Genomic DNA, 12,886 nt, shown 5'->3' with positions numbered 1-12,886 from the left:
CTAACCAGGAGATTAGACCAAAGCTTTGCAGACTCCTTGTAAAATAATTGCATTGTAGTTTACTGTTATGATTAACCTCCTTTTATATATAGATTTCTTAATATAAGAACCCTAACTTTGCATTTTCAGAGGGGGATTTGGGGTGGGCAGAATTCGTAAATGTGAAAGGGGTTGGCTGGCAGTTTGCTAGAGGAGAGAACTTAAAAATTGTATGAAATTTCTGCCTGAATCCACTTGATTTTTTGAAAAAATGTCACTCCAACGTGTCCGGCTTGTCTTTCCTTTTGGCAGGTCCTGTTAGCCTGAGCACAGTGGCTCAGCTCGTCGCCCCCTCTGCTGTAGTAAAGGGCACTCTTTCTGTCACCTCCTCCGAACTCTATTTTGAGGTGGATGAAGAAGACCCTAACTTCAAGAAAATCGACCCCAAGGTGAGAAGATGAGGAGTGGGTTTCATTTTTATGGAATTTTTGTTTTTCTTGCGATGGGATAGTGCACTGCTGTTGAGTAAGACTGGCGTTAGTAAAATCTGAGAGAGATAGTTTGAATTTCTTGATGAATTGCTTCTGCCTGTATGCACGGCAACTATCTCTTTTAGCTTATGATTCCCTTACCAGCTAGTTACATTATTGAAGTTCATTTAGATTCAGAAACAATTTCCATTTAATTGCATTTATCATTAGCTCATTCTGGGGTGGGGGAAGAACCTCAGGGAATATCGTCTATAAAATATATTTTGCCTCAAAGGGTCCAGGGTGAATTAAGCTACACAATTCAGTGAGATTGAGAGTGAAATTATTTTGTTTAGCCTTTATATTTTCTGGATATAATACCAATATATCACTCTGCTTGCTTTGTCCACATGACTTACTACTCTGTCGTGCATGCAAGCATGGCTTGTGTGTGCGAGATACCTCTGTTTCCCATTACCTGTAGTTGATTTTACAAGGCACTGCATAATTTCCTATTCTTAAATGAAAATGTAATTTCCCCTTTAAAATGTATTTCTGATTACTTTTCAGACCTTGGCAACTTTATTTTACTAAGAGACATTTGTAGCACAGCCGTAAAGCCAGTATTAGGTTTATTTCATGAAAGTGAATGGTAGAATTTGTTCTGAGTCTCTCTTAAAATGAGCAAAGTAAGTAACCTGTAGAAAGAGAAGAGGTATTTAAAAATGGAATCATTTCTTTTCCAGGCTGTTGGTGTGTATGTGTCATGTGTGGTGTTTAAGTCCACACACACACATGTGTATTTTTTTCTTGAGTTTATTGGTAGGAAATTCTTTGAATTTGTAAACATCTGAATTATTAAAATTTAGTGACTTAGAAGAGTTTCAAAGTCATTCTTAATGAAAATGTTATAATCTTTTAAAACTTTACAAATCATCTCTTGTCTTACGCCTGTTTATAGCCCTTGGGTGTTCGGCATTGCTGCTTTTATTAAGGTGGGACTTGGTAGACTGTATGAAAGGAAGGCTGTGCTGGAACTGATGGTTTTGAGTCTGAGAATGCAGCTCATCCAATGCAGAGAAAACTTTAATTCTGAAATTATATCAGCTAGGAAAAATTTCTACTTTGTTATATGGCTGGAATGTCTGAAAAGCTGTTTTAGTTTCTTCAGGAAAGGAAAGTAACCAAAATTACTCAGACTCTCTAATTTATAGTGATTTGTGTGTGAAAAGCCAAAATTTAATTCAAAATATTCTATTATGTTTTGGGACATACATGGCGTAAAGTCTAAAATGTGATTTATTTTAAAAGTATCTAACGAGTTGTCCTTATTGTTAAAACCTCTGCCAATGTTTATGATTAGGCGCTTTGAAGTTATTGACTCCTTTTGGGGGGAAGGTATAACTTCTGTTTCTGTCTGATCTTTTTCTGTGCAGCATCATTAAATTATTTTTTCCCCTGCTGCTTGTGTAATATAGGATCTTTGAGCCTAATCACAGACCTTGTACTGCTGCATCCTGCCAAATGTACAGAAATCAAAACTGTAGCTACTTTATATTAGTAAAATGTTTCAGCCCATTATTTGAAGAATTTTTGATTTTGTATAGATGTTGGTGCTTTTTTAATTGAGGCACTGGAGTTTTTTCTTTTCTTGTTGGTGATAGCTGCATTATATTAAATAAGAATGGAAAAAAAGATACTGAATTTGGGGGAATTTTTGTTTCTTAAAACTTCTTTCCTGGGACATTTGGGAGAAGACATGTCTAATGCTTTATATACTTTCGTGAGTGAAAAAATGGTCATTTTAAAATGTCATTTTTATCTTTTCAACTAAACACTTGCCCTTACGTCATTTCTTTGTAAATACCTTCTGCTTGTAAGTACCTTCTGCTTGCTTTGAAATTGTTCTTAAAAATCAGAACATTTTCCCTAAAGAATAAATTCATTTGTGTTATTTTAAAAACTGGTATATATGCCTGACCCAGTTATTGTTACAGTGTTTGTTCTATGTCTGCAGGAAAAGAGACCTGAGAAAGGTCTGGTATAGGTTGAAAGAGTGGAGATGATTTCAGAACTGCTAAAATCAAAGTTTATATTTCTAACTCAGAACTGGTTTTTGCTGTGGAGTTTTTACCTGGGAATCTTAAAAATTGAAGCCTGCTTGAACTAGGCACCAGAGCTCTGAGTAGCTTCCTTGTTTTCATCCATCTCTGCTGTCCTGCTGCTCATCCCTCCATACCCTGCGACCCAAACTCTGACTTCTCTAATATTTAAAATTGCTTTGTAGAACATTCTTCTTTGTATCTCTCATTCATGGATTTTCTCAGTAAGTTAAAAAATGGGCTAATCCAAAGAATAAAATTAAAGAGCAAAATCTGACATGTATTCAGTACCTGGGCCTTGTATTAGCATGACTAATGGAGTATACAGTAACCTTCAGCATAGAGAAGAACCTTGGGGATGCTTTCAGTTTTACTAATTATTTAATTTTGTAATCAGTTATTTCCTTGAATTAGAAAGAAACCTTTGTTAAAGTTGAAACGTTGAAATGAATACATTAGAAAGGCAGAAAGAGGAGGAGCCTACTTATATGTAATTTTTCCTTGGTCATAAAAACAGTATGAAACACTTTTTAAAATTTAAATTGCCTATAAGCTACTTCTGAATAATTCTGGGATTTGGATTCTAAAAAGATGATCATAGTTACAGCATTTATCATTAAGGCATTTAAAAACTTGAAGTAATTTATAAATCTGGATTGTTCATTTCACCATTTGCTGGGGAAAAGGAAAATTACTGTATCTATTTTATTCTCTTTTACTGTTGCTGATTTAATTGTTAGGTTCATATTATTTAAAACTTGAAGAGAACAAATGATTGGAAGCTAAGTATTAACTCATTGTGTTAACTATTCAGAAAAGATCCATAAATGTTTCTTTTGTAATTCAGGCTTGGGATTTTTTAAAATTATAGCATAAGAGAGCAAGTCTCTTAATTTTTAATGTGAAAAACTTTTTCTATTAAAATTAGGATCAGAATTAGTTCTTCCATACAAAATCTGTTCTTTTTTCAAGTGTGAAATAAGATACTACTTTTAATCTGAAAATCTACAGAACAAATATATAGTTGTGTAAAATTAATATTTTCCTTTTTCTAAATATCTTGGTGGAAACTTGAATGGTTAAATCTACAAAATGTTCTACATTTGTAAATTTTGCAGACTGCAGTTAAAATGGAAGCTTCTTGCATTTAGTTCCTCAAGTTCACGTCTTTATATTATAAATTACAAACTGTGCTCTCACCTGCCTTCATTTAAGAACAATCCACAATCAGTCAATTACAATGTAAAGTCATATTTTTATTACTGTTTTCAACAAGACTGCTTAGGGTGAGGGAAAAGGTGTGGGAGAAGGAGGGGCACATTTGACATTGGCACTGAGATACAGTTAACATCAGCAAAACTTTGTTTAAAAGAGGAATTTTACATATAATTAAATACTTTTTTTTTTTCACTTGGTGACAACATTCAGGCAACCAAAAACAAAGTGGGGAGGGTGGGAGAGGGAGAGAGAGAACAAGGGGAGAGAAGGAAAAGGGAGAAACGACTATATTTTGATTTGAAAATGTACCTTGGGTTTCATTTTGTGGTGGCAAAGTCCGATTGCTTCTTTTGTGTGACCTTTTAAATTCACATTGTTTGGAAGAAAACGATCACTTGTGTGCAAGAATGTGATTTTGGTTGGGTGGTGGGTTTGCTCTCCTTTTTGTTTGCTTGTGCATTAAGGAAGCCTTCAGCCGGGTTCCGTTCCTCTTAGGTGGCTGACAGAAAAGTTTGTGCCTGGAGTTCTCGCAGTTTGTCGCCGAGTTGTGTGTCTGTCGTGTGTTCGAGAGCATTCCCGTCCGTGTCGCTTTTCAAGCAGCCCCCGGCACCCTATAACTTGTCCAGGCTTTTGGGATTGGTGAGAATTTCCCTGGCCAGCCTCCAGGTCTGCTTGGCAGCGCTCTCCAGGGCCGAGTGGGGCTTGCCCTGGAAGAGGTCGAGGTTGGGCAGAAAGTAGTGGGGGCAGCGGCGGCACTGCAGGCAGGAGATGAGCTGCAGCAGGATGCCGTTGAGCCGGTCCCCCAGGCACGCCTCGTCCCAGTCCGTCTCCCGCGGGTGCTTCTCGCACTCGTATAGCAGCAGCGTCTTCATGTGGTAGTTGTTGAGCGGCTGGCCCGGCAGCTCCAGGTGGCGGTCCCGCAGCGTCTTCAGCACCGAGAGACACTTGTTTCGGCAGCCGCCCATCAGCAGGCGGTTTTCAGCCTCCCCGAACTGGAGCACCCAGGCGTCGCTCTCGGCGGAGCTCTGCTTGCCGGTCAGCGAGTAGCACTCCTTAGAGAGCAAGTTGAACCCTTCGGCCTTGACCTCCGCCACCCGGTTGGGGCCAGGCCAGGGGATGTGGGGCATCGGCCACTGCGCCGCGCTGCGGGGCCAGATACCGGTGCACTTGAACGCAGGAGTGATTTGCACCACATAGCGCTCCCTGATGCGCAGCTTGACCTCGCTGGTGTCCGCGATCATCTTGACCACGTCCCGGTAGCTGCACTTGTCCACCGCCTGAGCCACCAGCGTCTGGAAACGGGAGCGGATCTTGCGTGCCGAGAGGTAGCCGGACGCCGTGATGAACTCGACCCAGAGAGACATGCTCCGCTTCCGCCCATCGCTCAGTTTGAGCACCGCGCAGCCGGGCAGCGAGCCGTCGTCCACGAAGTTGAAGACGCCCATCTGGTTTAGGTAGAGCACCACCTCGAATTCCGTGGGCGAGATGACCTCCAGACCCTCGTAGCGGGCATCGATCTCGCTCAGGGAGCTGATGAAGCGAGGCTCCTGCACCTCCACCTCCTTGAGCACGTCCGAGACCACCTTACAGACCTCTCGGATGGTCTTGGCGATGGCCGCCTTGCGCGCCTGGCAGCGCTCGGTGTAGTATTTGTTGAGCTGGTAAACCAGCTTGGCCTGAGCGGCGATCATGTTGGGGCACAGGTCCGGGCTGTACACCGGCGTCTCGCAGTACGTTGAGGGATCCAAGGCTCAGGCGCTGGTGGTGGCCCTGCGGCTTGCGAAAGAGGCACTGCGCTCCCCCTGAGCCCCACTCTCACTCTTGCTTCCACCTGGGCTGACCGGCTGATGCCTCAGCCGTCTAGCGCTTTCTTTCCCGTCTTTTGAAAGCTTTTTTCTTCTCCAGAAAATAAGAAGGGGAGAAAAAAAAGATCTTTGAAAAAGAAAAGTACCTGCTGGGACTTTTTTTCCCCCCCTTCCTCTTGATAAGTGAAATGAAGATGTGCCTGCGGGCAAGATGAAGGGAAAGAAGGGGGGTGGGGAAAGACAGGGTGAGACGGGAAAATTCAGGTTACCAAGAGGTTAGGCTTAGACGTCTGCAGCGGAGATGGTCCAGAAATCTGGAAATGAGGTCTGTTAAGTGCCGAAGTAAATTTAAAAATAAAAGCAAAACATTCAGTGTTTCATTCTTAAACTTCTCTCCCACGCTGGTAGCACTTCTCTATTCAGCTTAGGTGAACGCTTTTCTCTCGCCCTCCCCCAAATGGAAGGTGAAGGGTGTAATTAATGTCCAGAGAGCAGCGAAGTGCAACTCAGCCCGCAGCACGCTCAGAGGTTCTAAGGCGCCCTGCACTCCCAGTGTGTAGGTCTGCTCTCCGCTCGGGGGTCCTCTGGTAGCGGTTTTCCTCTTTTCCTACTGGAGGCGTTGTTTGGACTGGGTTCGCTTGTTTGCAGTGGATCCTTCTTGTCTTTCTCTAGGTGCAAACCTCTGGAAGTTCTTTGATTTTCATTTCTGCTTCGTAATTTATAAATTTGGCTCTCACAGAATCTGTTTTAGTGTGACGAAGTCCTTGCTTGCGTTGCATCTGGGGTTTAGTTATAACGACTTCAGGATTTTTCTTCTCCTCCCCCTTTAGGTTGCTTGTGCAGATTCCACTCTCTGAGTCGTCTCTCCCTCCTCCCCTCCGATGTCTCTCTCTCTCCCCCTCTCCTAATCTCTCTCCTTCTCCCTCCCTCCCTCTCCCCCTCCCTCCCTTTCCCTCCCTGTCTTTTTTCCCTCTCTCCCTCTTTCTCTCCCCCCCCCCCCCAATCTCTCTCTCTTCCCTTGCTGTTTCCTGGAGTTATTTAGTTTATGAATGGTCCAGGACCATCATGAGGGGGTGGAGCTTCAGTTCCTACAATCGCTATCCGAGCTGTCAGTGCTGTGGCCAATCCCAGAGAGAAGACAGGCATGCTTGGCAAACAGTAGCAGCCACCGCTGCCCGTGATAAAGAAAGGGAGGGAAGCGAGAAGTAAGAAAAGAGGAGGAGATGGTAGAAGTCAGCCGCTTACCCACGTTTTACAGCCCCTCTTCTTTATCCTCCTCTTTTATCGATTGCCAGGAAGAAAGAGAGTATATAGAGAAGGGACTTCTTGGAGGTGGCTGAAGTGATTCAAGGGAGAGTAGCAGTGGTTCAGAAAGGTTCACTTTTTTTTTTTTCCTTTCCTATCAGCATTGTGAAGAAGGTGCAAACTCTAACAAAATTACTTTCGCTTCAAGGCAAACGGAAGGAGGAAGGGAAATCTGGGAAAGGACCTAAATTTTTCTAGATTTTCTCCTCAGGCAAAGTCTTCCTTTTCTTCCCCTCCCCTCCCATTGTTGCCAAGAACCCTAGCAATTGCTGTCTGTGTGCGCCAGTTGGGCAGTTGGGGTGGGGGAGTGGACATGGGGTGAAGGTTTATAATCGTAAATCTCTTCTCAGTAATTTCCATATGCTGTTGAAAAACAAGGCAGGACACAAATAGTGCAAGTACCTTGTTTTATAATTACTTCATAGTTAAGATTAAGATATATTTAATATTAATTGTTGCAAGAACTAACTTATTAGAGAGAAAATATGTTTAAATTGTGAGAAATGGTGCAGATTTATTTATGGTAGAATTTTGTTGGATATACTTTTAAAATAAGCCACTAAAATTATTTTAAACTTAATAAAAATAAATGTGAACCTGAGTTAAAGTTATGTTACAAATCTAATTTTGAATATGTTTTTCAGGCAGTACAGAATTTCTCTTGTAAAATCATTTTATTTTCATAATTGACTCTTGCTTTTAAAAGACTTCACTGCTGCAAAAATCTATAAACTATTCTGTTATTGATTACACAGATGGCTTACTCCTCCCTTGGCATTTCAGTGAGACTCATGCATGTGCTTTTTAGTCGACGTATTAGTCTTTCAAGCTGAACCCATGGCAGTCTTAAGGTACTTTTGGTTGAAAAAGCTGTAACAGTGTTTCTGACTTGCTTAGAATTGAAGGTTTATGTTTGAACCTCAGGTGTGTGGATTCCGAGTCTTTTCAGGACACATCAAGTAGATGGGGATAACTTTTAGTTAGATTTTGGACCTTAGGTTCTCCGAGAATGCTGTAACAATGAAAATCTATGAAGCCGGTTGTGCTAAAACTTCATTTTGCAAACTGTGTGAGGCTTTGCAAAACCCCGTGGAAAGGTTTGACTTGCTCTCATAAGGTTGAACCAGGTGAACCCGAATTCAGTTGCGGAGGAAAGTTTGCTTCATCAGGTACTTGCTGTCAGACACTTGGACCTCTTTCTTACGTGTCCGGTGCAGACCACTGGCATCTTGTCACCCCTTCACTCTTGTTGCTATAGATCCCTTTCTAATGAAGTTTGCCCTTTTTGTCCTTTTTGAATCAAGTCGGATTTGTCGTCCGCCATGCATCTCAGCGGCCGGGGTTGGAACGAGAAGTCCGCGGGACGCCGAGCTGTAGTGACTTCTCGGGAGTGGCGGCGGCGCCGGCGGCCGCGGGCTCCGGCGGTCTCCCACCTTCCCGGGCACGCCGCTGGCGTCGGACCCCGGGCCGCGGGGGGATGGACGGAGCCGGCGCTCCGCGGTCCGCGCGCGCGGGCGCCCGGGCTCCGCTGGCACCCGGGCGGTTGGCCGCGGCCGCAGGCGCTCTGGGCAGCGTTAGTTGCAGGAGGCGCACTTGGCGGCGGGAGCGGCGTGAAAGCCGGCGGAGGATCCCGCGCGCCTTCTCCCGAGGGCGGTTGCTGGGCGGAGACTGGCGGCGGGGCCGGAGGTGCGGAGCCTGCCCTCCTGGACCCTCTCTCCGCGTCCCCAGTCTGAGCCGCTCAGGCCTGGCGCGTGGACCGCCCGGGCCGCGACGCCCCGGGGAGCGAGCGTGTACCCGAGGCCCCGGTGACGGCGCCGGCCCGCCTCCGCGCGCCCAGCCGCGGGCCGGCGCCCTCCGCCCGCGCGCCCTTCCCGGGTGGGGCGGCCCGGGCCGCATGGAGCTTCTCGCCGCTGCTCGCCGGACACCCCCGCCTCCTCTCCTCCCTGCTCGGCCAGCACAGCCAAGCCTCGTCCCACCCTTGTCCCCTCACTGGTCCACTTTTACATACTGAGGCCGAGGGATGATAAAACAAATGTTTTGATTTAAAAACAATTCATTACCAATTTACCCTGTCCGAGGTAGATGCTCTAGTAAATAATAAATCAGTTAAACAAAGGCGACTTTAATTTATTGCCGTGGTACTAATTAGAAACATCATTTGAGCAATAAACTTAAACACTTCCAGCAAATAATGCTCCCTCTTGCTGGTTCCCTTCCTCCCCCCTCCCCCACCCCAACTCACTGGCTGCCTCCGCTCTCCGCAGCTTCAGCTGTGTGTTTGCGGATCCGCTCTTCCTCTGGTTGAATAATTGAAGGGGGAAACGGTATCCGAGGAGGCTGTAATTGAAGAGCCCCTGTCACCTCTGCTTTTATGTATGTTAGTATAGAAGCCCATCAGCAGCTCCTTGATGGTGTATTAAAACGAAGTGGCAGCCCCTTCTGCAGGAGATACCGTATTCTATTAAAGGAGACCAAGTGAGAGAAGGAAACTCTAGAGGCTAAAAGCCACTTCAAGTCTGCAGACCGATTGATCTGTATTCTCTTGTTATAATCCGTCTCATCATACTTGAGTTAATGAGGCAAAAGAGGGGGAGCGGAATCTGATGGTCCTTGACAAATTCATTAGGGAGGCTGCAGGACATTTTATTTGACTGTTAAACATCTTGTTTGTTTGGTTTAGGCAGTGCCAACATCAGCATGCTTCTGCCCAGACTTATCATGTTGGTCTGGCTACAGACATTCCTAAAAAGAGAAGGAGGACACGCAGTGTGTGATTTGAATATTTTCTTTTGGATTTCATGTGGCCCATAACCTTCAGACTTCTCTAGGGTTTACCTTCATCGTCCTTACACTAGGAACATTTTATGAGACTATAGAAGATACTGAGGTGGGCATGTTTTTAGTTACTATAAACTCAAATATGTATGTTTAAACTTTAGTCTGAAAAGTTCCCATTTCCTTAAAAAAAAATGAGTCAAATTACAGCAATTACTGTGCTAGTTTTTGAAAAATGTGAATGTTTAAGCTCCAGAAGAGTAGCCAGGTCATATATTAGATCCTATTTTTACTTGGTTGTGGTTAAATAAACTTTTAATTATTAATTGAATTTCCCTTTGCAGTGAAACACTTATGCGTACAGAAACTTGGGAATAAAAATTTTAACTCTTTATACAAATACAATGTTTTTGAAAAAAAATTGTATATTTTAATTTGAAGGGCTTTTTATATTTAAAATCAGAAGCAGAACCAGGTACTGTATGGATGGTGCTAAAATAAGGTGATGAGTTGACAGAATACATAAAGCTGAAAATATTTCTAATTGAAGAATGATGGGCAAGTAAGTTAGAATTTTAATCTTATAATACTTTATTCTGGGATAATACTACAGTGCTTGATTTTCTCAGTTTGTCTAATTACAAGACTTTCTTGCATAGAGAATTCAGTCATATTTTCCTTCAGCAATAGACTTAAGCAACCTCAACTTCAGTTCTTTGAGAAACAACCCTGTCTTCCATTCGCAGGCAAACAGTATGAGAGAAAAAGAAAAGTGATGCTCTTTGCCTGTCATTTTTATACATTCTTGCACTGCTGATGAAGCTTGAACTGTTGCAGGGAATGTATGGATTTGAAAAGAAATGATTCAGTAGTTCATGTTGTGTTTCTCAGAGCAAAACCAAACTAATGGCCAAAGCCAGTGCTTCTGTACATCTGACAGTTATAATCCTGTTTACATTTCCAGGGAATTCAGAATCCTTAAACTGTTTTTTTTTTTTTGCTGATCTTTACTTAGAAATGTGCTGAGTTAAACTTCAGAGCAGGTTTTACTTTATCATATCACTGGGACTTAAAAGATACCCATTAATTTATTATCCCTGGAAACAGCATATAGTATTTTAATAATCTTTCCTAAAGAGTATGGAAACTTTATATGTTTTTGTTTTCCAGGAAAACATTTTAGAATTATTTAAAAATAATCAGATTATTGACTTAAAAATGTCAACTGTTGGGAAAACAAAAGATCACATGCTTACCTCTATATATTCTTATCCTCTAAAATTTGACTTTAAAAATGTCAATGCAAGTTGCTAAATGTGTGGTTCTTACATGCTTTATCATTTAGTGTATTTATAGAAATGCTTAATATTTTTAAGAAGAAAATTCTTTTTTAGGGGATCAAGGTGTAAAAGGAAAAATAAGTAACTATTAAATTCCCAAATTTAAAAACTATTCAAGTAAAAATAAGAATAATCCAAACATAGTTTGATAGTGTATTAACTGGTGAAAGTTCATTACTTAAGATATTAAAATATCCGTAAGCTTTAACAGCACCAACTGTTAGGATTATATGATGCACATTGTATTAAAAGTCAAAGTAAAATCATATTCTCTTTCATTCTCTGTCAAATGATCTAATTTTCCAAAACTCCTAAGAGTCAGAGAAATTATTTATAAGCTATTGATAATTATGACTCTCACATCAATCTGGAGAATAATCAGTCATTCAGTGTTTTCTTTGAGCAGTTCACGATAGTTCCTATTTATATGGTAAGTCATACTACCAAAACAAGTTGTTTTTTAAAATTTCTTTCACAAAATAGCTTTAAAAAAAAAAGAAGAAACTCCAAGTTTGTAATCACATTGATTGGTAAGCCAAGGATATTGTTCTCGTTTGAACAGTTTCAATTTAGTGTTCTGTAAAGTCAAAGGAATGGCCTTAACTTTGCATTACTGAAGCCTCAAACTTTATTGAAAAATACTTTTATGTACCTTCGAATATTGTTTTGTGGAATTAAATTTGTTTGGGTTACCTTGGATAATATATTTGATTAGTGATATTTATACTTACTAAACTTTTACAAGTCTAGTTTTACAAGTCTAATTATACAAGTATAATTTAGTAGGATGAGACAATTGAAAATAGATGTTTTTTTTCCGAAGTTTAGTACCAACTGTGTATATGAGTACTTTTTATTAAGCTGTTCATAAGGTAATATCATCAAGTGAACTTGTATTCAGGAAAATGGAAGTGAGCAGTTTTTAGCCTGACTGAAATGTAAATGCAACATCATTTACATTAACATGCAGTGTTAAGACAGTCTAAGTTAATTTGGCGATTATTTTTCAGAAGGTATTTCATTGAATTTACTATATTTTCACTTATGTCTTTTAACTTTACCAAGAAATATACACATTTTTGAGCTGCAGCAGTCACATTCTTTTATTTCTCTAAGACAGTTCTGAAAAGTTTGAACAAATAAAAGTCTGCCTTGTCTGTCTTCTTTCCTTCCTTCCTTTATCTTTCCTTTCTTCCTTCTTTCATTCATTTTAACAATTTTATCTTACTAATATACTCTGAGGTATATATTTTTCCTGTTTAATAACGTTGACAGCATGACATACTATAATTTCCAACAAATGAAAGTGTGCTTTTATTAAAGCCAATTCTTAACGATTTATGGAAGGATTATATAATTAGTGGGTTATAATTTGTGTCTCCTCCATCTTTGAGAAACAAACTTTTACTGGCCTTTAATATCACTTCCAGAAGATAGAAAATCAAGATTGTTACTGTTAAACTTGATGCTAGATAAGTGAAGCCTTTTGATTTCAGTTACATTCAGTTCTATTTGGAACACTGAATTGTTTGCTATAAAGAAGATGTGGTTTCCTTTGTTTCGTAAGATAATAGTACTGAGTCACATGTGGAATGTTTCTTGGGATCTCAGAGCCATCCCCACTCTCATTTCTACTTTCTCTTGCGATCAGTGCCAGACATTTATGAAACAGATGATGGAGAGGAGGGATGTTGATTATGCCAGTACTGAGCTGTGCTTAGTTCAAAATGTAAGACTTGGTGTTATGTTCCGTATTTCTTTCAGTCCATATGAGTCATTTTGTGTATCTCTGTTTAAAATTTATCAGTTAAGCATATTGTAGATAAGTTTTTGTTACATTTCAGGAAAACTAGTTCTTTTCAGCATCTGTTTTTCTTGAGATATAGGTTCTG

The 12,886-nt window shown here is 41.1% G+C and overlaps 2 protein-coding genes across 4 annotated transcripts in view; one reads left to right on the top strand and one right to left on the bottom strand.

The window, feature by feature from the left end:
* The window catches only part of LRBA (LPS responsive beige-like anchor protein), a 719,345-nt gene that overhangs the window by 413,007 nt on the left and 293,452 nt on the right, over positions 1 to 12,886 (top strand). For all 3 annotated transcript variants that reach the window (XM_065905003.1, XM_065905001.1, XM_065905002.1), the window contains exon 40: positions 292 to 428. In XM_065905003.1, the coding sequence (XP_065761075.1) occupies positions 292 to 428 (137 nt within the window). The remainder of the gene's footprint in view (positions 1 to 291; positions 429 to 12,886) is intronic.
* Positions 3,787 to 6,476, bottom strand: MAB21L2 (mab-21 like 2). Its single transcript, XM_065904407.1, has one exon. It carries the CDS (start codon positions 5,458 to 5,460, stop codon positions 4,381 to 4,383), a length of 1,080 nt encoding a protein of 359 aa, XP_065760479.1. The 5' UTR covers positions 5,461 to 6,476; the 3' UTR covers positions 3,787 to 4,380.

Source organism: Muntiacus reevesi, chromosome 13, assembly GCF_963930625.1.
Source record: "Muntiacus reevesi chromosome 13, mMunRee1.1, whole genome shotgun sequence".
NCBI classification, from domain to species: domain Eukaryota; kingdom Metazoa; phylum Chordata; class Mammalia; order Artiodactyla; family Cervidae; genus Muntiacus; species Muntiacus reevesi.
This window is presented reverse-complemented; position numbering and strand designations above follow the sequence as displayed.

What these genes read in the sequence shown, in the direction of transcription:
- MAB21L2 (XM_065904407.1), bottom strand. Translation starts at nt 5,460, where the DNA reads ATGATCGCCGCTCAGGCCAAGCTGGTTTACCAGCTCAACAAATACTAC.